The 26,637-nt window shown below is 32.3% G+C and overlaps 1 protein-coding gene across 3 annotated transcripts in view; it reads right to left on the bottom strand.

Moving 5' to 3' along the window:
* The window catches only part of LOC118182918 (receptor-type guanylate cyclase Gyc76C-like), a 731,383-nt gene that overhangs the window by 284,047 nt on the left and 420,699 nt on the right, over positions 1-26,637 (bottom strand). For all 3 annotated transcript variants that reach the window (XM_085814149.1, XM_085814148.1, XM_085814147.1), the window contains exons 5-6: positions 16,332-16,504; positions 6,082-6,223 (exon numbers count right to left, since the gene is read on the bottom strand). In XM_085814149.1, coding sequence (XP_085670275.1) covers positions 6,082-6,223; positions 16,332-16,504 — 315 coding nt within the window. The remainder of the gene's footprint in view (positions 1-6,081; positions 6,224-16,331; positions 16,505-26,637) is intronic.

Genomic DNA, 26,637 nt, shown 5'->3' with positions numbered 1-26,637 from the left:
ACAAACAAACAAAGGAAAAAAGGAACAGTTTTTTTGCAAACGATTCAGTATTCTCATTCAATTAATTTAGTTCACACTTCGAGACAATGTACTAATACATAAAACCTCAAAATATTTATATTAAATATTACGGAGTAAATCTTAAACACTTATTTCCTCGAATAAATTCCAGAATGGATTAAGCGTGATTTAATTCGCAATAATAAAAGAAAGCGTTATCTTTGTTGTTGCGAAGCTTAGTTTCTTAAGATTGGCAACAAATCCGCCATTCTGCTAAGTTTCAAATGCAAATAAATGTAAGACATAAAGAAGATTCAAAAGACATTAAGGACAAGACAACAAGACATAAAGGAAAGCTTCAAAAATAAGTTATAACTGCAAGTTAAATTAAATGTTCCAAATTAAAGTTGAAGCTTAAACATCGTCCGAACATAATGTAACGTTTGGCTTATGTTACGTAGCATTTTTGCATACTTTCCAATTTCTTGCGTGATTTCTGATTGAAACCGCTCAAGCACTCACTCAAAACCTTCTGTAAAGAGTACAAAATATTGAAACAAAGTATAAGGCCCTTACCGATAAGCATACACATTCGCGTTCAGAGCAAATCCGACTGCTAGTACTGTAATGAATGTCTGTGTTTGCCAGGAAATTGCAAGTCATTCAAACAACGAGCATATATGCATGGCTAGTGACAGAAGATATCTTCTTTAGAAGTTTTAAACAAAGAAGAATGTATAATATACTATTTAGAAGAATATTAAATTAAATAACCATAAAATTTATGTAGGTTTGCTCGTAAATTTGAGTACACACGTTTGAGTAAAGTTCGGTACTGCACGTGTAGCATTACAGACGATCTCTCGAGAACTTTTAAAATAAAGAAAGGGGCGTGCATGTTAAAATGGGGGTTAATCTCTACATATAATAAAAGAAAGAGTCTGTCTGTGTGCGTGTCTTTCGTTCGTGCTAATAGACTAATAGACACAGGACTACGAAATTAGTTACATAGGTGCATCTAGACAAGGGCCAGTGCCACTCGAAGCGATTTATTCAAAATTGGAATGAGTTTTTTCTATTTTATCTTTTTCGATGAAATCGCATCATATTAAATAGTTTCATTTTTTTAGAAATGTGGTTTTGGAAGCAGTTTCTCAATTATTGCTTTGGATATTGGACTGATGACTGTTTTCTCTGGAAAATATGAGATTATTAAAAGAGATAAATATATTGAAAAATCTGAAAGTTTTCAGATTTTAAATTACGTCAAAAGGGGCGTTTTTTAACGTTTTGTGTGTTACCTTTATTTATTAAATATCAAATTCTTTGCACTTAAACCATAAAATTCAGTTCAACAGCAATAGCACAAAATAACTTTTAAATCAGCCTATCTTTAGAATTTCCGATACAGAATCTCGCGCGCTGGAGATAATTAAATTTTTTCGTAAAGTGTTGGCATTGCTTGCTTTGAAATCCTTGAGCTTGTTAATCAAAAATTCGTTAAAGTTTTACAAAATATGAAATCGATAAAAAACAAATTCCAAATTTCAAATTTGGTCTTCCACATGCCCATTTTCGTAGGAGGATTACGTCATTCAAAATTCGATGGTTCTACATACCGTTGTTTTATCACAATGCGAGAAATATGCATATATTTATGCAGATTTTTCATTACTTAATTTCTTCAAACCTAATACTGGACTGTAACATTTGGTGGCAATAGTTTGAAAAGTGAAACCGACATTTATAGTGATTCAACGTAAAATCTCAAAACGAAAACAATAGTCCTTCAGGGACAAAGCTCCTTTGGACTAAATATACCAAAAGATATGATAGGCGGGTGAAACGCGTTTTATTTTTCAAGTACGACTGAAGAACAGAAAGGGACATCACACAGTACGAATCCTTAGTTGCGGCAGTAAAAAAGAGATAGGGAAAAAATCGATACGAAAATACCCGATGAAGTGGCTCATAAAGTCGGAGATACCGATGGGAAACATTCTGTGGATAGTTCTGTATAAGGAACGTAAAATGTGATATTTAAAAAATAGATTTCAGTTCTGTTTGTTGTGATTGTGTAGTGTAGATATTTTCAATATTTCACGTTCTTTGCATAATTTTTTTTTTTTTTTTTTTTTGCTTATTGATAAAAATTTTGCAGAATGTTATTTATATAAACAAAAAAGTATGAACACGTGTGGACAATTTTTCACGAACTTGTTTGTTCCTTTAACAATTGTATACTTCCTATATATAAGCTAAGCTAAGAGCGATCGGAAAAACGCCAATCTGCAGATCAAATAGTCCTCGCTTCTATACTCATGAGCAGTAGGAGTTTGAAAACATAATTTCCTTAAAGGCTGGAAGCAAACATGGATTGGAATTAGGGTCTTTAACTAGAACAGAAAGATTATTTTTGAATGTGAAATGCCGCTAGAAAATCTAATTCACCAATGGAAGATGTTTTTTGAATAATTTTGGCTGAAGAAGAATTGAAAGTCGGACTTGCGGACCAACAAAATGCTGGGCAACAGAATAATTCCGTATTTCCTTTTTTCTAACTTATGCCTCATGTTCCTTAACGTAAAATTTTAAGGCTCTCTTAGTTTGACCAATGTAAATTAAACCACACTGGCACAAATACCCCAGAAATTCATATCCAGAATGGAGTCCTCGAGTATGGAACTCGGATTTTTGTTGATGGGAGAATAAACGACCCGAAAGTTAAATTTCTTTAAAATATGTGCAGTTTTATAATTAACTGATGGAAAAAAAGAAATGACAACAGAATTCTTATAATCTCCTAAAACAAGAGTGTGCCCTTTGAGATGAGAATTTTTTAACTGCTTGGTTAATAACGTTGGGCGAAAAGGCCCTGTCAATAGCTGCTAATTTTAAATAATTCGATTCATCAACAGACAGTTTGAAAAAGCAAACTTGAAGTGCGCGGAAAACATAGGAATAAAATGAAGCTAACTTTTGTTTAGTCGGATGACATGACTTGAAGTGTGGTAGAAGACAAACCGATGAAGGTTTACGGTAAAGCGTAATACTGAAGTTGAATTTGTTACGTGTGAACATAATTTCGAGGAACGGAAGAGAATTGCATGTCTCAAGTTCAGAAGAGAACTGTATAGCAGGATCAATGGAATTCATTGTTGAAACTGTTGTTGACTTCTAAATTATAATTTGTTCGGCGTGTTATTGTATTTTAATTCACTGCAATATTATTACGAGAAAGACAATGTCGAAGAATAAAAATATACAGAAAACTGTCAATTTGATTACGTCCTTAAGATGCCACTTCTGAGAGTGATCGCTATTTCTGAGAACATAGTTAAATAACAGGTAGTCATTACCCCTACGAGGCCACCTCAAGAAAAGGCCAAATCATCTGAGTATACCTCCTTAAGACGAGCAGCCAAAAAGTGACCGCTTTTTCTGAGAAAGCAGTTATAAACAGATTAAAATTACAGATAGGTATTCTTTCTAAGGAGGGCATTTCTTTAAAAAAATTAATAATAAAAAATCTGAAAGGTTTCAGATTTTAAATTACGTCCAAAGGAGAGTTTTTTTAAACATTTTGTGTGATATCTTTATTTATTAAATATCATGTTATACCCATTAAAACATAAAATTCAGTTCAAGAGCAACATCGCAAAATAATTTTAAAACGAGCCTATCTTTATAATTTCCGATACACAGTCTCGCGCGCTGGAGATAAAAAAATGTTTCTTCTGTACAACGTTGCCATAGCTCGCTTTGAAATCCTTGAGTTTGTTAATCAAAAATTCGCTGAAGGGTTACAAAATATGAAATCGATCATAAAACAAATTCCAAAGTTCTAATTTGGTCTCCCAGATGCCATGTTCGCAGGAGTATTACGTTATTCAAAATCGGATAGCTCTAGGTACCGTTGTTCTACCACAATGGGAGAAATATAGATAAATTTATGCAGATTCTCCATTATTTAGTTACTTTAAATAAAATACAGGGCTCTAATATATGGTGGTAACAATTTGAAAAGTGACAACTCTTATAGTGTTGTCACTTTTCAAATTGTTGCTTACAACACTTGTAGTGAATCAACGCAAAATGCCAATTGATTGTTGTTACAACGCTTGTAGTGAATCAACGCAAAATGCCAAAACGAAATTAAAAATCCCTCTGGGCAAATTTCCCCTTTGGAATAAAATGCGCGTCTAAAATCAAAAATAGTAATTTTAGGAAGTGTAGATCCTATGAACTTCTTTTTCACGTAAGTGTCGTCTAGTTAAATAAGCTTTAGCAACAATGAAGTTTAAAATTTTAACGTATGGAATTTCGATTGCATGAAGTAGTAATTGCCCATTATAAATTTCATACGTAATGCGCATTATAAGTATGCATTTGAGATTTCATTCCAATGTGAATATGCAAAATTTGTGAATGATTATAACATAATAGCTGCGCTGCTACACTATTATCAGTTTTGATAATTAACAGACTTCAGTAAAAAGGGATTCAAAAACTTATGACAGATTAAAGTACAGGATTATTCATTCAATAGTGAAGTTATTCTACCTATATTTCTGCAATGGCTTGTGTAAAACTTGTGGGAATTTTTCCACTGCAGAAGCCGAATTCTTTGCTACCATTTACTACAAAGCAATATGCAATATTTTACTGAAATTAACGTCCTGATAAGGCTAAATTTTGTCATTTATTAATAAAACTTTCGTTTACAAAGCTTAATTCGAATTTCTAGTAAAGTATCTAAAGTATAAAATTTATAGCAAAATGTGTTAAGAGCATTCTGAGTTTTCAAATAAAAAAATCTGAAGTGTACACGACATGACTTCCTTGTACTGAAATTATACGCATTTTTTCCTGCATTTCATTTAAACTTATCGGATTGAATTAAATCTACTTCTTCGATAGAGCATAAACCAAAATAGAATAAACACACTCTTTAAAATTCACTATATTTGTTTACCATAGCGACACTCTGGCGCTAGGTTCATTTAACAGCATTACATCTCATTCATTTTAAAACTCAGAATGTGCAAAAATTGTATCATCTGAAGAATTATCGAACCATTGTCCCGTTCTATTCAAACACTATAATAAATTTAAAACTATGCATAAAAGAAATAAGACAAAGGAAACAGTTTTTCACAGGGGATTCGATATTTTTCATTTAATGAATTCAGTTCTCACTTCCCGACAAGGCGAAACTACATAACTCAAAATATCTATATTAAAAATTAGGAAGTAAATTTAAACAATTATTTCCCGGAATAAATTCCAGAATGGATTAAGCATAATTTAATTCGCAAGAGTAAAAGAAGAAGTTATCTTTGTTGTTGCGAAGCTTACTTTCTCTAGATTGGCAACAAATGCACTATTCTGATAAGTTTCAAATGTAAACTAATATGACCGCCATGGAAAAAATAATTAGGATTAGCCGCTTTTAAACAACTTTTAAATTGTTGACAATTCTACAAATATCACACGCAGATTTACTAAAGACATAAAAACCTTAACCGGAAGATAAGAACAACATAATTCAATCATTTTTAAAGCAAAAAATGCACAATTTACAAACATATCAAAATAAAGAAACTGAGATCACTGAGCCGAGTAACAGAATGTGTATATGTATACATATATTTATACACTTTTTGTGCGACAGATTGCAACCAAAATGGAAGATGCACATCTACATGTTATAGCAGTCTTACATACAAAATTTAAACGATCGGAGACTAGTCGTTTTTGAGTTATGCGACATACGTACGCATGCAAGGAAAATTTCTCTTCATAATTAATTTTTAAGCAGTTTTATACTTTTTTTTTTTTGGGTGGGAAATCATTTCTTTTGGCCTTTCTTACAGATGTCACGCCAAAACATTGTTATATTGCATTCGATATCGGCCAAAGAGGATATTTTCGTTGAAATATGATAACCGAAATCATAATATTTCCTTTTTTTTCGTACAAGGAAGTAAAAAACAAATACTACGGTTTAAAGAAATGGAAAAAAGTGATTTCTAAATTGCGATTGTTAAAACATCTAAAAATTTCCTAAAAAACACTTACTTCGATAAATCCCTTTGGAAACGATTTTCTGAATAATGTAAGTCCCATTCCTGGGGTCTTGCTTTTCGAGGAGAGCAGCAGCCAGTGCTTCAGCATACAGAATCACCGAGTCATAGAGATATGCAGCGAATTCTGTGATATGCTAGAAAACAGACGATTCAATGAATAGGAAATATGGATATGCAGCAAATTCTGTGATGTCATAGTAAAAAATGAACAGCGATTACGGATTTCGCGTGCAGTATCACTGGATCGTAAAACGAGGGCAGCAGCAAATACTTTTAAGGTAGCCTTCTAATGATTATTTTAATTTTGGAGCGTCAAATGTGAAACGTCTGTTCTCGCCTGACACTCCAATAATTTGTCACTAAAATAGTTAATCTCTTTCATGTCTGTTAATTAATTCACAAATAATTAATAATCGTGTGCGTTTCCTAAGTTATCAGCAAAATTTCTTATTTAAGACAACTAGATGTAAAAGTGTAATATGATAGTTCAACAAAATCGCTATCAGACTGAACATATTAGAAAATAAAATTTTAAGGTTTGTTTATATATAAATCTTTGCAAAATCGTTAGAAAAATGTGTGAATACCCTCTGTATAGTAACACTCTTGTCCTGTGTAAAATAACTATTGCGTTATGATTTTTAAATTTCCACGAAAAAATTGTACCACAAGTTGAAATACATTTTAAGTACACATTTGTCTCTTCTGATGCGCAATAAATAAATATTTTTCATATCGCTTGATATACAATATGGGGGTTACTCAGGAGATATCTATAATGCAGACAATTCAAGGAAAAAAATTTTCTCTTTTATTCTTTGCTTCATATTTACTTTATAAAGTATTTCTCCCGCCTTCTTAGCATGCCTTTGTGGTGTAATGGGCAGCATACTCGGCGCGTATCCAGAGGTTCGAGATTCGAGTCCCTGCGAGGGCAGCGCTCATTTTTTTCACGTCTTCTGCTTCTAAAATATCCTAATGTTTTTACAGTGGCGCCCGAACCAAAAAAAGGTGGTGAATGATGATTCTTCGCCACCAGGATTTGGCGATTGGGTCCCCTAATCCCCATCGCTCTTTAAAACGGGGAGTATATAAGGTACTTCTCCCGCCTTCTTAGCAAGCCTTTGTGGTGTAATGGTCAGCACGCTCGGTGTGTATCGAGAGGTCCGAGGGTCCAGTCCCGGCAGGACCACTGTTCATTTTTTTACGTCTTCTGCTTCCAAAATATCCTAATGTTTCTACAAATTCATTACACCGTTATAAAGTATAATACACTAGTGCATGATAACTAATGTTTCTATCCATGCTTTTATGCAATGCTATTTCATTTAAAATGTTGTTTAACGAAGTAATTTGATACTGTTTGTTCACTTTCATCCAAAAGCGAAGTTTATGTTAGGGTATTTTTCCTGTTAAAACAGCAAAAGAGAATTCGAGTGATAAATATATTTAAAAAATGTTGAAGAAACATAGAGAAATACATTGGTCTCTATTAACTGATTTTACTTATTTATGCCACTAAAATATTCTTCACTAGCCGTTACGCGCCTCGCCTTCGTCTGGGTTTTAAATGTACCGTAAAAATGCTTAAAGGGATCACCAAACATTAAATTAAAAAACTTCACAGAATTTTACTCTGCAGAAGAATTTTATCAAAAAATAATTCAATAAAAATGCATCACATATTAAAAATTACAAAGCAATATCTCTTAATACAAATATTAATTTTTCTAATAAATAAATTTACCAACTTCCCGTTGCAAAATCGTATCAATTCAAATTGTATAAAATAAGTTAAGAACTTTGTTTCCTAAAATAAATCATGCAATTTTTTTATATAATTAAAATATAATATAAAATGATTACAATGAAATAAGCAATAAATCTCATATTTTCGAGAGAAAACAGTCAGCAGTTCAGTATCCAAAGCAGTGAATGAAAAACTGTCCCCAAAACCACATTTTTAAAGGAATGAAATTATCATCAGAAAGCAATAACCGATCAAAATTGTGCTTTGTGGATGACATAATTCAAAATATACAAACCTTTTTGCCACTAGCTAATAAAGAGAGAGAGAGGGAAAAAAAAGGAAATTCTTTCTCTTGTGCCTTGCGAGACACATACGCGTCAGAATGAGAAGATTGCGATGTGCGTGTTGCAGGTATAATTAATAATATTTTATCTTATATTGTCAACAGTCAGCAAGGCATTGAATGAAAGATTCTTTGTTGCCAAAACCCCATTTGTAAAAGAATGAAACTATTCAAACTGATGCGATTTCATCAAAAAAGATAAAATTAAAAAAATATTATACGAATTTTGAAAAAAAAAAAAAATCGCTTCAAGGTGCACTGGCTGTTGTCTAGGTGCACCTACGTACCACATTTTTTAGTCCTGGGTCTATTAGCTTACGCGCAGCACGAACGAAAGACACACAGACAGACTCGTTCGTTTATTATATGTAGAGATTATCTTAGCAATCACACACTTGATAATTATAAAATATATTAAAAATAGTTTTTAAAAGACTACTATATATATCAATGTTAATAAAAAGTGGCAATGGCTTTAGTGCTTTAATAAATCTCATTAACACATCTAAAATATTACTATTCTTTTCCATCTTTTTTCTTGGGGGGGATGGCATTTCGCTTTCCAATTTCCCTTTTTTCTCTTCCCTCTCGGTTCTTTTTTCCCCTTCACTGACACAGGCAATTATTTAGCAGGCTCTTAAATTCTGAAGAAACGATAATTTATTCTTTCTAAAACTAATATTAAGAAACAGAGAATTAAAAGCAACATAAAAGGGTATTCGTTAGAAAATTACATTGAAGACAATCACTTTTTCAAAATGTCGTTGAAGTAATTTTTTTTTTTAACTTTCTCAATTATGGCTTCATTAATTCACAGTTCGAAGAGATTAGAAATGTATTGCTCTGGTCTTGCTCTGCGTCACAAATGTACTTTTATTAAACGAATAGGAATAATTCGAGCGTATAAAAAATGGAAAGAACAAAGAAAAGGATTTCCACTACAGTGGTTTCTTAGAAGCTAATTTTTATTACTACTAATACTTGACATAAAAATCTAATGTAGATACAACATGAATAATTTGTACGCCTATTAAATTATACACATATTTTGCTGTACTTTATTTAAACTTATTTTCTCGAATTGTTCTAACTTAATTAATCTCAAGGCAACTTCAACTTGTCTTGAGTTAGAGTTAAAAGTATTTTACTCTAACTCTAAGTTGAAAATGACATCAAAAATCACACATTTTGAAATTACGGTTAATTTTTTGTCGATAACGGTCAATTTTTGTCATACGACAGTCAAATTTCTTGTACTTTCATTTTTTCATAACGGGTGTAAAACATTCCCTAATATAAGAGCCGGGAGGCGTATTAAAAGTTAGATTTTTTTATTTGTCTAAATTTCCCTTTTTTTTTCAAATTTGAGATTGCCAAAACATGAATATTTTCTTCATTTTTTTAAAAATTCCTAGTATTAGCTCACACTCTCCCTATATCGTGTTCGGATTTTCAATCGTTAATAAAATACTTTTTATTCATCCACTCAAGTTAAAATACATTTTTTTAATTTGTAGTGGATGACACTTGATGTTAATACAGGTTTTTGACATATTAAATTTTTAAATAATAATAAATAAATGGTTTTTTAAATTTTTAGTTTAAAAAATTTTGGCCGAAGGGGCTTTGTCTCTGACGGAATATTATTTTTGTTTTGGCATTTTGGGTTGAAATTTTTAAAAGGCTGTATCACTTTTCAAACTGTTGCCACCCAATATTATCGCCCTGTATTATAGTTGAAGAATTAAAATAGTGAAGAATCTGCATAAATGTATGTATGTTTCTCGCATTGTGATAAAAAAAGATACCTACACCCATGTATAATTATGTTTTTTTATATGTATTTTATATGTATTTTTTGCTTTTTGCTTGGCGCAGCCCTTGTTTGTCATAAAATCTTGTCGATTAGGTGGATGGGGCTGCGCCCTATTTGTACCTAGAGCCATCCAAATTTGAATAACGTAATCTTCCATAGGATATAGGCATATGAAAGCTCTCATTTGAATCTGAAATTTGCTTTATTATGGATTTCAGATTTTATAACACTTCAGTCAATTTTTGATTAACAAACTCAACAATTACAAAGCGAGCTATGGCAAAACTGTACGAAAAAAAAAGATTTTTATCTAAAGCACGCGATACTCGGAAATTCTGAAGCTGGGCTCATTTTAAAATTAATTTGCGATATTGCTGTTGAACTGAATTTTATACTTTGGGTACGTAGAACATGATATTTAATAAATAAAGGTACCACACAAAACGTTAAAAAAACGCCCCCTTTGGACGTAATTTAAAATTATAAAATCTTTCAGAATTTTTTAAAAATTTTTTGCTGATTTCTGGAGTTGGACATGTACGACTTCAACCAAAGTTACAGTATTAGTAGCTTATTGTAAGTTTGACTCTTCGACGGATACAATACTAACCGATCAAAACTAAGAACATATAATATTTCTTTTTCTTTAAACAAGCTCGAGCTGAAAATACTGTCTCACTCCATTATAATGAGCTTCAAGTTATTAAGCCTCCGGTTTGTCCATTGAGATTAGAAAAAAGTCTGACGTTATCCTTATGACCACATGACTTTCTTATACGGAATATTAATTTATACACATTTTTCCTGCATTTCATTTAAACTTATTGAATCGAATTAAATCTTCGTCGATAGCGCATAAACCGCAATGTAATAAATGCGCTTTTTAAAATTCACTAGATTTATTTACAATAGCGATACTCTGGCGCTAGTTTCACCTTAATAGCGTTACACTTCATTCATTCTACAGCGTTACACCTCATTCTCAAGATGCCTTATAGTAGGCATCTGCTGCAGGAGCCATATTTGATCGGAGGCAAAGTTGCATACGCTGATAAGAATTGGAGAATTGCCGCCTGTGATGATGGAAGGACTGTTATTATTGTAATTAATGAGAAAATAGATTTTATCGTAGACTTTGAAACAGATGTAGTTACTAGTATTTCAATTGTTTTGGAAAATCAAAAATTTGGATTGATCTCTGTATATTTTTCTCCTGCTGAGGACTTGATTGTTAATTTATTTAGATTGGAGAATGTTTTAGAATTTTATGAACGATTTTCAGTTATTGGGGATTTTAATTGTAAACATTTCAGTTGGGGGGCAAATTTTAACGATGCACGTGGTGCTTTGCTTTTTGATTTTATGACTTCTAGAGATTTAATTCTTTATAATGAAGAAGATCTTACTCCAACTTTTAATTCCTCAGTAGTCCAAGGTTGGACTGACCTTGCGATTGGCTCAAATACTTTCATTGATTTATGATTAAGATTTTGGAGAAGATGATCCTGATTTTGCAAGAGACGAATTGGCGTAATTCGACGTTTGCGAAATGCTGCTGCGGCCGGACCTGATGGTGTTCACGCTGTAATTGTTAAGACCATTTTTGATTTATATCCTGATTTCTTTTATGTTTTGTTCAATATGTGCTTAAAGTATTCTGTTTTTCCGGATAATTGGAAGATTTGTAGAGTTATACTTATTCCTAAGGATAACGGTAAATCTAGACACATCGCACTTTTGAGTATTATTGGAAAAGTACTGGACAAGATAATGACAAATAGACTTTTACATTATATCATGAAATATAAACCTTTTCACAATAATCAGTTCGGGTTCGTGTCGGGTAAATGCACAAATGATGCCTTGTTTGAGGTTATCTCATTTATACGAGAATATAGGATAAAACAACATGTACTATTGGTGTCATTGGATATTGTTTCAGCTTTCGATAATGTTGATTGGAACTCCTTGCTGTTGAACATTTATGATTTGCATATTCCTAGGAATTTGTTTTATTTAATATTGGATTGTTTTAAGAATAGAAAGATTCTTTTTAATTGTTTCTCCGATGATAGGTATGTCTCTAACTTTGCTGTTAGTAGAGGCTGCCCTCAAGGCTCCTGCAGCGCTCCCTTGCTCTGGAACATCATTATGGATGAAATGTTGAAGCAAAATTATGCCGATAATGTAGAATTGATTGCCTATGCCGATGACACAGTTTTATTATTGAGAGATGATTCACTGGAAAAATTGGAAAGACTGTTTGACGAAACTTGTAAAATCCTTGATGATTGGAGTAGTAAAGAAAAATTGAAGTTCAACATGAATAAAACACAAGCTATGTTTTTTCCGAGGGGAGGTCGAACTGTCAGGCCTCCTCGGATAAAATATGATAATAAACGAATAAAATTTACGGAACATATCAAATATTTTGGTGTTATCTTTGATCCAAAACTAACCTTTATTAAACATTTTAAGTGCATTCAAAGAAGAACGGATCAACTTTTACTTTCTTATAAAAGGAATTTTCCAGGTGACGTACTTACAAGGAAATCCTCTACCTTACTTACTATATATAATACAGTTGTATTGGCAATTATCATGTACGGCATTGGCGCATGGGGTTCCAGTACGTTGGTTATCCCTCAATGTTTTAGGACAGTTCCCACGGAGGTGGTGTGTATCTCGGTCGGTTTGCCGCCCTTCTCAGTCTTGTATAAATTTCATTATCAGAAATATTTATTATGATCTGGTAATATGGACTTTATTCAATATGATTCAAATATTGTTACTAAACATTCTTTTGAAAAATTTAATTACCATCTGGTTCATCTGACAAAACGTATTGCTTATAGTTTTGATAAAACTTTACCTAAAATTGATATGTATGATGTTTGTACGGATGGTTCGGAGATTGGGGGGGGCGCATTGGAGCAACTTTCGTTACTTACTTTTATGGAACAGAAATTCATAATTGTCAGTATAGAATGAATTCTTATAATTCCGTTTTTCAAGCAGAGTGTGTAGCGGTCTTACAAGCTTTAAAATGGATTAAGATGAATGTTTACAATAATACTATTGTCAATTTATATACTGATTGCCACTCGTTGCTACAATTGCTCTCCCGCCCCGACAATACAAATTTGCTTATTCTGGATATAAAATTGGTGCTTGAAAATATGTACCCTAAAATTGTGTTGCTTTGGGTCAAAGCCATGTTGGGTATGCCGGAAATGAGAGGGCCGACATTCTGGCCAAGGAGGCTATTACTAAAGAGAACATACCATTTATGGAAATATCTGGCTCAAACGAGTAGCTTTAACTCTCATGAAAGAATATTTTAATAATGAGTGGAAAAAACTGTGGGAAAACTCTGATAGGAAGAAAAACATGCTCATTGATATTAATATTGCAAATAAAATGTTTATTTACAATGATATAGATATGAATCAATTGATTACGGGACATGGGAGGTTCCCATATTACTTGAATAGGTTTAATATACAAGACAATGAATTATGTTTGAATTGTGGTGTTCCAGGAAATGCCAGACACTTCGTGGTGGACTGTACGCTAATAGATACTATTAGAAAAAGTTTTAATAATGTATCATTTGGTTTTAAGAATTTGAATTTTAAACACTTTAAGCATTTTTCAAGATTTCCAATGCGCTTTTAATTTTTTTAAAAATTCTAATGCTTTTTTAATTATTTTTTCTAATGCGCAATAATAGTCAAGTTGTTGGCATTTTGATTTGAGGGATTTACTTTGATAAGCATTATTGGTGGTGCAGTAATTTTTAGGAGTTTTAATTTAAAATTTTAATTACACTTGGGATTTAAAGGGTTTTAATTCTTAGTTTTTATGTGTGATGCGCTGTCAATTCCAATGTGTTGTTTGTTTGGCAGTATTTTGTGTTTGTGTTGTCCTTATATATGTATCTTTCCTTATTTTTGTTTTCTTATACTAACATATATTTTTCTTGATTAGTTATTTTTGGTTTTATGGGTGCCCCTTTAAGATCATAAGATCACTTCGTGATCAGGTGGGTGGGGAGCACTCCAGCAATCCCAGCAATCTCAACCTCATTCATTGTATAACTCAAAATGCACAAATATTATATCATCTGAAGAATTATCAAATCGCTGCCACATTTTGTGTATTTAATTTAATTGTCAAAATTTCTATTTTCTATTTCTTTGCTCCAAGTAGTACATTAGACAGAAAACGAATCTTACCATCTTAAACATAGATGATATTAAGGGTTAGTAATTTTTCATTTAAAACTTGTAGAAATTCTAGGAAACGTAGGACAACACAAAGAAATTTTAGTGAAAAATATCCATAATGTTCGTTATATCCGATTTTCGTATATCTGGAAAATTGCTGTAGCCCTATAAAATAGCATTAAGAGCACAGAAAAGTTTACGGGACCAAAGTGTTCATTCTTTACAGGCTGATTCTATGATCGTAGGACAAACTTGGAAGGTGGTTGAGCTTAATAAAGTATGTATTTTGTGTATAGGAACGTAGGGTCTAAAGTGACATCTTACGGCACGAAAGCAGAAAAAGACACGGGAGGAAAAATGAGTTTATTTACAAAATCGACACAAAACGATTTTTTATAGCGATACAGTATTTGCAAGAAATGTTCAAAAGCGCAATCACCAATAGTAGTACGAACTGCAACTGTGACTGGCCTGCAATGCAGCGGGTAGAGAACGGTAGTGAGCCGGGCAAACCGCGATCCTATGCATCAGCGGAAGAATTACTTGGATGCGGATTGGGCGTGGTGGATCAGTCTGATGGCCACTCCGGTCACCAGATTTATCTAGCATGGATTTATTTTTACGGGTGCCATGCTAATCTTCCCTGTATCATTCCAGTTTTAGTATATGAAGGGTATCATTTACGAGACTCCCGTTGACTCGCTGGAAGACCTCGTTGCACTAATAGCTGTTGCGGCTGCAAGCGTGCGCGAAATGCCTAACATTTTTCAAAATGTTCAATGAACTCCTCTACGACGCTGCAATTGTCTTCTACTGTTGGTGGTCGCAATGTTTAACATTTCTTTGTGAATACTGTATATCTGCAAAGAAGCGCGTTGCGTTGATTTTGTAAATAAACTCATTTTTCCTCTCTTATAATTTTCTGCGTTCGTGCCTTAACATATCACATTAGACCTACATTCTTATACAAAAAATATTTACACATCTTATACATACAAGTATCTTAACCAAGCTTTAAGTAATCATAGCCAAGACACAATAACACGCCGAATAAATACTACGCCGAATAAATTCTGGTTTCACCAACAGAAGGCGCCACTTGCTTATTCTTGTCCAGGCTTTCTTATCTTATCTAATCATTTTTTCCTATCTTGTCCATTTGCGGTTTTGCAGCTGAGGATGGTGGTTCGGTAAAACCATCGAAACTAGTCCTGTGGAAATTTTGTAAATATAACGCTGATTTTTGTTGTTTGTCTTCTGAATTAGTAATCATAGCCATTTCCCATTTCATTATAATAGGTTTTCGATGAAAAAATTGTGCCTGTCCTTTTGTCACGAGTAATGTCGATTTTGAGCACCTGTTATTTAGATGTTCTTCTATGAAAAATATTGTTCTAAGATTTATCCCAGATATTACTAAATTTAAGACTCTAAAGGATCTATGTAAAAGTACAGTGACTAATTTGAAATTGCCAAATTTCATAAAATATGTTTTATCTGTATATGAAACAAATTTATATATTGATTGTGTTTAAAAATTTCTCTGTCTGTTTTAAGAAAAATCCTGCTAGTAACATATTTTTATGCATGTAAGTAGCATGTGTTATATGTTGTTTTATAAAGTATGTAATAATGTGTTATTTGTTGATGTAGCTGGTAAATCTCGCCATAAGTTCATATTTTCGTTGTTAATTCTATTTAATGTTATTTCGGGTAGTATGGCGGTTGTTCAGCTGCTTAAGGGCCTGATTTAGGCCTTGTTTTAGATTTCAACATTTCTTTATATAAATAGCACCACTAAACCCTGTTAAGCCTCTAATGGAGGTACAGGAAGTTCAATCAATCATACAAAAAATAAATGTTTTAGTGTGCTCAACCACCCCTCCAAGTTTGTCCCATGATCACAGAATCACCCTGTATATCTAGACGGTTATTATAAGTCGAATTCGCTGCAACGGCTTTGATTGTAGTAACGACAACTGTAAATTCAAAAGCTCGAAAAGAGTTATTCTTGCATTAAGTCAAGATACATTTTGTTGCATTTTCATGGAATAACACTGCGTTATTTAATGCTGAGATAGGAAAATCAAGCAGGCTCATTTACCTTTGCATAGGGTAGAGTATTCGGAAATTTAAATGGTTCTTTCTCATTGTATTCTCGAACTTTGTCTTCAAAGTCGGGATAACCTTTGTCATGGGGTGGACTAGGAACTATAACCAGTAGAGATTGAGCTGCCTTCATGGCAATGTCATTTAAATGTTGCCGCCGATCCATACCTGTAAAATAATAAATAAATCAAATAATATATTCAAAATACAATGCAGATTCAGAGAAGATTAAAATTTTTCACATATGAAAGTTTTACTTTTGAAACCTTCTCTCTATAAAATATTTATTCTGAGACCAAAGAAATTTTTATACAGTTCCCATCAAATATATATTGTTTCGAATTTTGTATTTAGTTAAATATTTTTTTGTAGAATTATAATTAATCCAAACGGGCAAATTACCCCTAATTAATTTCGATGTGGCATTTTGCGCTGAAAACTATAAACGGCGAATCACTTTTCAAATTTTTGCCACCAAATTTTAGAGCTCAGTATTATATTTAAAGAAATTAAATAATGAAGAATTTGCACCAATGCATGTATGTTTCTCGCATTCTGATAAAAAGACGGTACCTAGAGCCATCCAATTTTGAATGACGTAATCCTCCTGCGAATATGGGCATCTGGAAGACCAAATTTAAAACTTGGTATTTGTTTTATTATCGATTTCGTATTTTGTAAAATTTTAACGAATTTTTGATTAACAAACTCAAGGATCTCAAAGAGAGCCATGGCAACGTTGTACAGAAAAATCATTGTTATCTTCAGCGCGCGAGATTGTGTAGCGGAAGCTCTAAAGATAGGCTCATTTTAAAATTATTTTGCGATATTGCTGTTGAACTGAATTTTATGGTTTAAGTGCGAAGAAAATGATATTTAATAAATAAAGGTAACACACTAAACGTTTAAAAAACGTCCCTTTGGAAGTAATTTAAAAGCTTTCAGATGTTTTTTTCTTAAGATCGTTGTGTTTCCCTGTGAAATGAAGCGCGAGACAAATTTTAAGAGAAAGCTACGCCGGAAAAGGACGTGCATTTAACATAGAATAAATGGATATCTCTTTAATTTGTATTAAAATTGAATAAATGTAATTGAATACTATATTAGCTGTAACTGTAATTCCACTGATTTGCTTTTCAGAAATCTGGAGAAGCAGAAATTACTAGAACGTTCTCGCGACCGATTTAAAGCTAGAAAATGATCTCAACTCAGCTGCTGTTGTTATTTTTCCAAGTTCAGTTTGAGATCGGATTAGCTTTCTGATTGCATTGCATTGTTGTTTTAATTCTTTGAGTGTAGTGTGAAGTATAACTACTGACGCCTGATATTGTGAATATTTGTACGAATATCTCTGAGGAAAGTTCAAGCGCGCTGTTATATTTCTTTTGATAAGAATAAATTTTTATTAACTTTTTATTGGACTTGTGCATTCAATCTATTACGAATCCGCACGCACGAAACAATACTATTTTGCTTCCTTAAATTCACTCAAACACGTGTCGCTAAAATATTTGTGTTTTCGGCAAAACTATAATTTGAATCGTCATATTTTAATCATTTAACTGATTGAAAATTTATTTTGGGCTAAAAGGAAAAAAAACAAACACCTGTTAATGAGTTTTACTAGTGTATTTCCTCCAATCCATCAAGTAATTAACAATAATAGAGTTCTAAAAATCGCTTTCAATGCTTTTGAATTGCTGAATTAGTTAATCAATAACAGATTAAATTTGAAAGAAAAATCATGTATCTTACGGCAGTGCACAAATGGCACTATTAGCATATTTGGCATATCTATAACATTATTGATCATTGCCGTTCTTCTGCCCTATCTGCAATTCGAGTCGTGACATCATTATGATTATTCGTGGTTAGTTTAGCCATGAATACGTAACGGGTAAAATTAACAACGGCTTACGACAGAGTTTACCCTATAACAACGAAGTTATTCGTATGACAGCTTTAGTGACAGAACAACATCGATTACTGATCATTGCCGTTCTTCTGCCCTATCTGCAATTCGAGTCGTGACATCATTATGGTTATTCGTGGTTAGTTTGGCCATGAACACGTAACGGGTAAAATTAACGAGGGCATAAGACAAGACGAAGTTACTGGTCTGACAGCATTAGTGACAGAACAACATCGATTTTGCAGGTGCTGCATTCCCACACTCTTCTTACTGGCTTTTTCTTGGTGCTTCAGAGTGCACATCGTCGTGATGTTGCCTTCGATGGCTGATGCTTATTTTCTTGAAGACGAATTGCTGCATCAACTACTGGCTTATGTTTCTTGATTGCCATCTAGTGAGCTACAAGGGAACTTCAGAAACGGTCAGTTTTGAAAACATTGCGCTATTTAATGGAATACGAGTGAGTCACACGAGTGAGTAAGACGTTCAATAGAAAAGGTGGTTACTGTAGGTAACCACTGCATTACATTAAATTTCTATAAAGGAGATGAGAATACGTTAGACAATATTTCTGTAAATACCGACGAGCTAGCAATCATAAATTAAGAGATTTTTCAAACTTAATATGAATGTAAGTGGAAAGGAAAGTTTCCCAAAGATAAAATTTTTTCAGGACTAAATAATGAACTAGGTAGACATATGCATAATAAGGAGCTTGGTAGGTTTAGAAAATATCGACAAATGGTTTAATGAGCTGCGCAAGATTTCTAAAGAGTCCAAAAGAAGCAAGGAAAACTGCTCCGTATTTGCATTTTGAGGCGAAGAGAATTTACACAAATTCTCCTTTGAAACTTTTCCAGTTGGGAGAAAAAAAACTCAAGTATTTTTCCTCTTCATGTTCGAAAACGTATAGGAGGAAGACAGATTTTTCATAAAGAACTGAAAATGAAACAAACTGTTCTGTATGCCACCCTTGATGAAGACAAAAGGGAAAAGGAAGAATACATTGATGAGCCCGGTTTTCGAATAACAGTTCCTTCAACTAGCATTTGTATGTAGTGACTCTTCTCATCAATAACAGAGTTATCAGTTCTCTATGACAATAACAGTTTTATGAATTCTGTACTATAAACTGAGACAAATTTTAAATATTAGGAAAAGTAAATTAGGATTATTTGCCTGAGAGGAGTAAAAATTATTTGTGAAAAGTATTTTAATATTAAAAGCCGATTCATTTGAAGTTAAATGCCTACTTTTCCAATTCATGAAATTTCCTTTTCTACTTCCGTTTTACAAAGTAAAAGAAATATTAAGATCACGAAAAATTTCGGAGATCATATTTCAACGGAAATATCCATTTTGAATGTTCCTCAATTAATTTCACTATTTGACATTTTTGTGCGCGTCGTCTGTACGTACTGACAGAATAAGGATCTCTTTTATCCAAAACGGATTAAAAAATGGGTGAAAATTAATTTTTTTTGTTCGCATAACTCTATTAGCGGTACAATAAGTGAAATTTTCTAAATGAGACTTCTATAATATCCAGTTTTTCATCTTCCTTTTTACTTCCTTGTACGAAATAAAGAAAGTATTGTAATCACGAAAAATTCTGGCTACCATATTTCACCGAAAATATCCATTTTGACCGCTATCGAATGCAATTTAATGATGTTTTTGCTTGACGTCTGTACGTAAGGACAGAACAAAGGACTCTTTTTGCCAAAACGAATTATTAGTGCAGTCTACAAAGGCCAGTTAGTTACCTTATGCATGGAACGGAGGTCTTTTCAAGCAACCGACTTAGAATACCTCAGCCACTAGTGCAGAACAGATATACTAGTTTGCTCAAATGGATAGACCTGTTGATGGAAACGTTTGTTCAGAAGTAATGCGAGGCCGTCTAGTTGGGTAAAATAAGGAATTGCAAATGAAAAGATAACTGAGTGAAACCATAATTTCTGCAGTATTACTCCTCTTATATTTGTGATGTTAAAAAGTTATTGGTCAATATAAAACACAGTGTCATAAACTTTTGTTTTAGTTAGGGTAATGGTTATGTAGAAGATTTGCGATACTCTGCAATAACGAAAACTTTTCCCGAAGAATTATGATTTTGTGAACTCTAAAACAAGAAGATTTTGAACTGAACTGCTGAAAAATTTAATAGGACTCTAAAACTTAATAATAAAAAACTACTAACTTAATATATAAAAATAACTCTAAACTTAATATATAAAAATTAAACTTTACAGTTATTCAATTAATTATGTTGGTCAAACATTTTATGATTTACATTTATCTTCGTTTGTTACTGCTTTAACGCTTTTTCATTAAACAAAGCTTTCTGTCACTAAGCCTTTTTCTGCTTGAAGGGGGGATATGTAAGACAAATAAAGATTACGTAAAAGATAAATTATAATTTAAATTAGCAGCTTAAGTTAAATTATCGTCTCTATTCTAAAAACAGTAGTTTCTCTTTGCACTGCGTCATTTTGGGACTAACCCATGTCATATGACTCTTACATAATTCCGATTATGTCAATGGAACTAAACCTCAAACAATAATAATTTTACAGCAGTATTAATTATCCAATCAAAATTCATTAAAAACCAAAATTATTTCATTCTGAAATAATATTTTATCCTGAACATACGGCATTCGCTTGTTACTCTTCCGCCTAGGTGGACTGCTGTCTGATGTTTTTTCTCACTGCAAAGATATGAAAAATGTACACATTTTGAAAATAGTCACAAATATTGTGCCAAGTTGTTTGTGGCCGCAGGATGTTTACTAAACCAAAATGAAGATTTAATCTACCTGGGCTGCCAGTTTCATATTCATTGTAAATCTGTATTCAGCATTCTTCGACATCCAAATTCTTGCTGTTCATTACAGATTAAACCTTTGCGTTCTACACAATTAATATTGTAAAGTCCTTTTTATTGCATACACAGACATATATATATATATCTATCCATTTAAATTCATGTTACAATCCACTTTGGAAAAATAGTCCTTATTCTACTCCGGTATACAGATGTCATGCAAAAACATCTTTCAAATGGATTCCAAAGCGGCAAAATCTATTTTTTCGTTAAAACACGGTACCCAAAAGTTTTCGCAATTACAGAACTTCTTTTACTTCGTACAAGGAAGTAAAATGTAATAAATGCAGCGATTTCCAATACGTACGATAAAATTAAGTTTCTTCATTAAAAAAAAATAAGTTAAAATGCTTTTATACATTGTTATCAAATGCAATACATACACACACATATAAAAAGGAACACGAAACACTGCGTAATGCTTTAAGAATTTTAAATATTCCAGTACACGAAATTTAAAAACACTCAAAGAAAAAAAGCATGTGTTTTTGCAATGAATCAAAGTAAAATAATTTTTAGGGCGTCAAAATATACGAGGAGAAAATCGTTTAAAAGAGAAAAACCCGAATATGATATTTGCTGCGAGAGCTTAAAAGATTCACGTTATTAATAATAAAAACTAAGCATTTTGTGTATTGCCTTTATTTATGAAATATCATGTTCTTCGCACTTAAACCCTAAAATTCAATTCAACAACAATATCGCAAAGCATTTCCGACACACAGTCTCGTGCGCTGGAGATAAAAAGTGTTTTTCTTTTCGTACAATGTTGCCATTCCTCGCTTTGAAGTCGTTGAATTTGTTAATCAAAAGTTTGTTAAGGTTTTACAAAATATGAAACGCGATAATAAAACAAATTCTAAATTCGGGCTTACAGGTGTCCATATTTGGTGGAGGATTACGTTATTCACAATTGGATGGCTGTAGGTACCGTTGTTTTATCACAATGCGAGAAACATACATACATTTATGCAGCTTCTTCGTTATTTAATTTCTTTAAATATAATACAGGACTGTAATATTTGGTGGCAATAGTTTGAAAAGTGAATCAACGCAAAATACCAAAAGGAAATTAATAGCCTTTCTGGGTTAACGCCTTTTGGGCTAATAACCTACATTTTTTAAGTAAATTATTAACAATATATCATGAAACATTATGTGCACATAGACTCGTAAAACGCTTAAACGGCAAATTCAAAAATAATAAATAAACATTCAGAAGAGAAAATATATTATCAACCTTTATACCAGGTTCAGATATTTTCTACGCGGACAACTCTTGTGAATAATCTAGCTAAATGCACTAGTTCTTTCGAATTCCAGTGGTGACGATAAAGATTTCGACACCAGCATCATTCCAAATCGTACCTAAAGATGAATCCAATCGTCAGTTTCTTTACTAATGCGTCTTCGAAAGATTTTTATTCCAAATGATTCCAAAAACACTGCCTCAGAAAAAACCTAACTCGCAAATATCTGTGTCATTTCCGGCATTCGAATTGAAGCCGTTCGGCGCAGAAGCATCCTCCTTCACTAAATTATAAAATCTGATCAGCATACGCGTAAAATAAGAAAGAAAAAATCTGATGTGTACACCACATGACTTCCTTGTACGGAATATTAAATTATATGCATTTTTTCCTGCATTTCATTTAAACATATCGGATTGAATTAAATCTACTTCGTTGATAGCGCATAAACCGTAATAGAACAAACGCATCCTTTAAAATTCTCTATAGTTGTTTACCATAGCGACCCTCTGGTGCTAGGTTCACTTAACAGCGTTATATTTCATTCATATTGTAACTCAGAATGCACAAAATTTATATCATTTGAAGAATTATCTAATCAAAGCCGCATGTTCACTTCAAATACTATAGTAAATCTAGAAAGATGTATAAGAGTAATTAAGCAAACAAAACCAAAAAGAAACAGTTTTTCACAGACGATTCAGTATTTCTCATTCAATTAATTCAGTTATCCCTTCCCGACATGGCAACAATACATAAAACTCAAAATATTTATATTAAAAATTCCGAAGTAAATCTTAAACAATTATTTCTCGAAAAAATTCCAGAAAGGATTAAGCATGATTTATATCGCAATAATAATTGAAGACGTTATCTTTGTTGTTGCGAAGCTTAGTCTCTCTAGATTGGCAAAAAATCTACTATTCTGCTGTTTCAAATGTAAACAAACATGTCCGCCATGTTATTTAAAAAATAAGGCTTAACCGCACTTAAACAGCTTTTAAATTGTTGATAATTCTACAAATATTGCTTGCAGATATCCTAAAGGCATAAAAAAACCTTAACTGGAATATAAGAACAACATAATTCAATAATTTTTAAAACAAAAAAATGCGCAATTTACAAACATATAAGAGTAAAGAAACGGTGATCACTAAGCCGAATAACAGAGTGGATATATATATATATATATATATATATATATCCACTCTGTTATTCGGCTTAGTAATTCGGCTTAGGTAAATATATATATATATATATATATAAATATATTTACCTACGTTTGATGCGGCCGATTGCAACCAAAATACGAGGTGCACATCTACATGTTATAGAAGTCCTATATGCAAAATTTCAACGTCTGAGGCTACTCGTTTCTGAGTTATGCGAGACACTTACATGCGTACGTACGTACAGACAACACGAAAAATTCTCTTCAGAATTCATTTTCAATCATATCTTTCAATCATATCAAGCAGTTTCATAATTTTTTTGGATTAAAAGTGTCTTTTATTCTGTCCTTACGTAGAGATGTCACGCAAAAACATCGTTAAATTGCATTCGATAGCGGTCAAAATGGATATTTTTCTTGAAATATGTGGCCTGAAACGTTTCGAGGTGTCACGCAAAAACATCGTTAAATTGCATTCGATAGCGGTCAAAATGGATATTTTTCTTGAAATATGCTGCCTGAAACGTTTCGAGGTTACAATACTTCCTTTTTACTTTGTACAAGGAAGTAAAAATGCAAAAGGTTTTTGTCATTTTCATTCGATTTCTTATTATTTACTAAAGTAGTCACTTCATCATGTAATCATGATGAAATGATGACTTGAGAGTTCACAATTACGCGGAATCACATGGTCTATAATTATCAATACAGCTGTATTCAGAAAGTGATAGCTTTCAGCTTGAAGTCCTAATTTGCCGAACCAAAAGAATTTTTAAAAAATTGAATGGTTTCGGATTTTACATTACGCCCAAAGGGACTTTTTAAAGCGTTTTCTGTGTTACTTTTATTTATTAATTATCATGATAAATAAATAAAATAAATCTAACGAAATTTAAACTACGTGATATGGGAAAAGTATAAATCAAAAACAGCATTAGTAACCATAAGCTTCAAACGAAACCTTCAAACAGTAGATTGAAATACGAAAAAAAAGTACGGATCCAGCCAAAAAAAGCCAAGACAAAACTGTAATCTAATTCTCAAGAGTCTCAAAAAGTTCAATGAAAGTTATTCGTTCATTCACTGTTATTAGATTGTTAGTATTTTGTCACAGCGAATATATAAATAAACATGTAAAAGGAATATTATAGGAAGAACTAGTAAGATTTCTATCAAACTAATTAAGTTTTTATATTGATTTCTGCTTTTATTTTTCACCTAGGATCAAATTTTCAAAAATAAATTTTTATAATTTCTTTAAATTTTTAGTTTGTCTGAGGTATACATGGCTACAACAAGATCATATTATACTCTTTTCAGATACAAACTGTATATGAAGGATATACAGTGTCTCACAAAAGTGATGGGACACTTGTGCTTTACGAAAGGAAACTGTAGTAAAATAAATTAAAAAACATGTAAAAATGTTTTGTGGGTGTGTTTCATACTTAAATTTAGTAACAATTATTACATAGCATACATTTTCTCAAAATAGTAAAATAGTAATGTAATAAAAATACAATCGTTTAGAACGGAGCAAAAAATGGCTCACATAAGTGATCGGACACTTACTTTTCCATCAAATATTTATCCAAAAATTTTACTTCTTAAAATGTTTTAATATTTTGTTGAATTTCCTTTTACTTTTAAAACGTGATTTAATCTTCTTGGGATGGTTCGACTAATTTTTTTGTGATATCTGGAGTGATTTTACCCCATTCTTCTTGAAGCAATGATTTTAATTGTTGTTTTGAAGAAATGGTGTGTTTGCGAATTCTTGATTCCAATTCCTGCCAAATATTCTCTATGGGATTTAAGTCTGGAGATTGTGGTGGTGTTTTTATTATTTTAGGACAGTTATACAGCAGCCAGAGCCTAACGTTCAAAGCAGTGTGTTTGGGGTCATTGTCCTGTTAGAATTTAAAATCTTTATGAAAGTTCAATTTTCGAGCTGATAATTTCAAATTTTGATTTAAAATGTCAATATACTTGTACTGATCCATTTTACTGTCAATAAAAACAAGATTATCAACTCCAGCGGACGACATACACCCCCATACCATAACTCCTCCTCCACCATGTTTTACTGTTGGCACCAAGTTCTGTTTGCGAAATTCTTTCCTGGGTTTTTTTCTACACCAAGATTCTACCGCCAGAACCAAATATATTCAATTTACTCTCATCGGCAAATATAACTTCATTCCAGTAATCAGACTTCTTATTTATGTCGGATTTTGCGAAAGCCAGTCTGAGTTTTCTATTCTTTTCACTTAAAAAAGAATTTTTTCCTGGCTGCTCTACCGTGATATCCAGCAGATCGAATTACTCTTCTAATAGTCTCAGAATTAACAATTACTCCATATAATGCTTGTAAATCAGCAGCAACTTTAGGAGCACTCATTCTTGGATTTTTTTTAATATTTTGGACAATAATTCGCTTTATTCCATTGGATAGTTTTGATGGTCGGCCAGGTCTTCTTTTATCCTGAATCATATGACTCTTTTTATATCGTTTAATGATATTGAAAACTGTTGAATGACTCATATTAACTGTTTCAGCAGTTTCTCTAATAGATTTTTCACGTTCAATATGCAAATTAATAACTAATTTTCGAATTTCAGGCAAAGTTTCTTTTCGTTTAGCATTCATGCCTGCACAGAGCTAAAAAACACGATAATTCCAAACGAAACTGGAGAGAAAGGACTGCAGACGATTTTATAAATTATTTCTAATTGCTTTTGAGTAAAAATAAAAACCCCCAAAAATATTTTTATTGTAGTACGTAGTAGTATCTAATGGTGTCCCATCACTTATGTGAGCCCTTTTTTGCTCCGTTCTAAACAATTGTATTTTTATTAAATTATTATTTTAATATTTTGAGTAAATGTATGTTATGTAATAATTGCTACTAAATTTAAGTATGAAACACACCCACAAAAAATTTTGACATGTTTTTAAATTTATTTTATTACAGTTTCCTTTTGTAAAGCACAAGTGTCCCATCACTTTTGTGAGGCACTGTATATATATATATATATTAAACTACAGCTCTAACATAGTATTTTAATGATAATGTTG

Source organism: Stegodyphus dumicola, chromosome 3, assembly GCF_044657685.1.
Source record: "Stegodyphus dumicola isolate Sdum_Otavi_A_Nest chromosome 3, ASM4465768v1".
NCBI lineage: Eukaryota > Metazoa > Arthropoda > Arachnida > Araneae > Eresidae > Stegodyphus > Stegodyphus dumicola.
The sequence above is the reverse complement of the archived record's forward strand: the minus strand, read 5'-3'. Positions and strand labels throughout refer to the sequence as shown.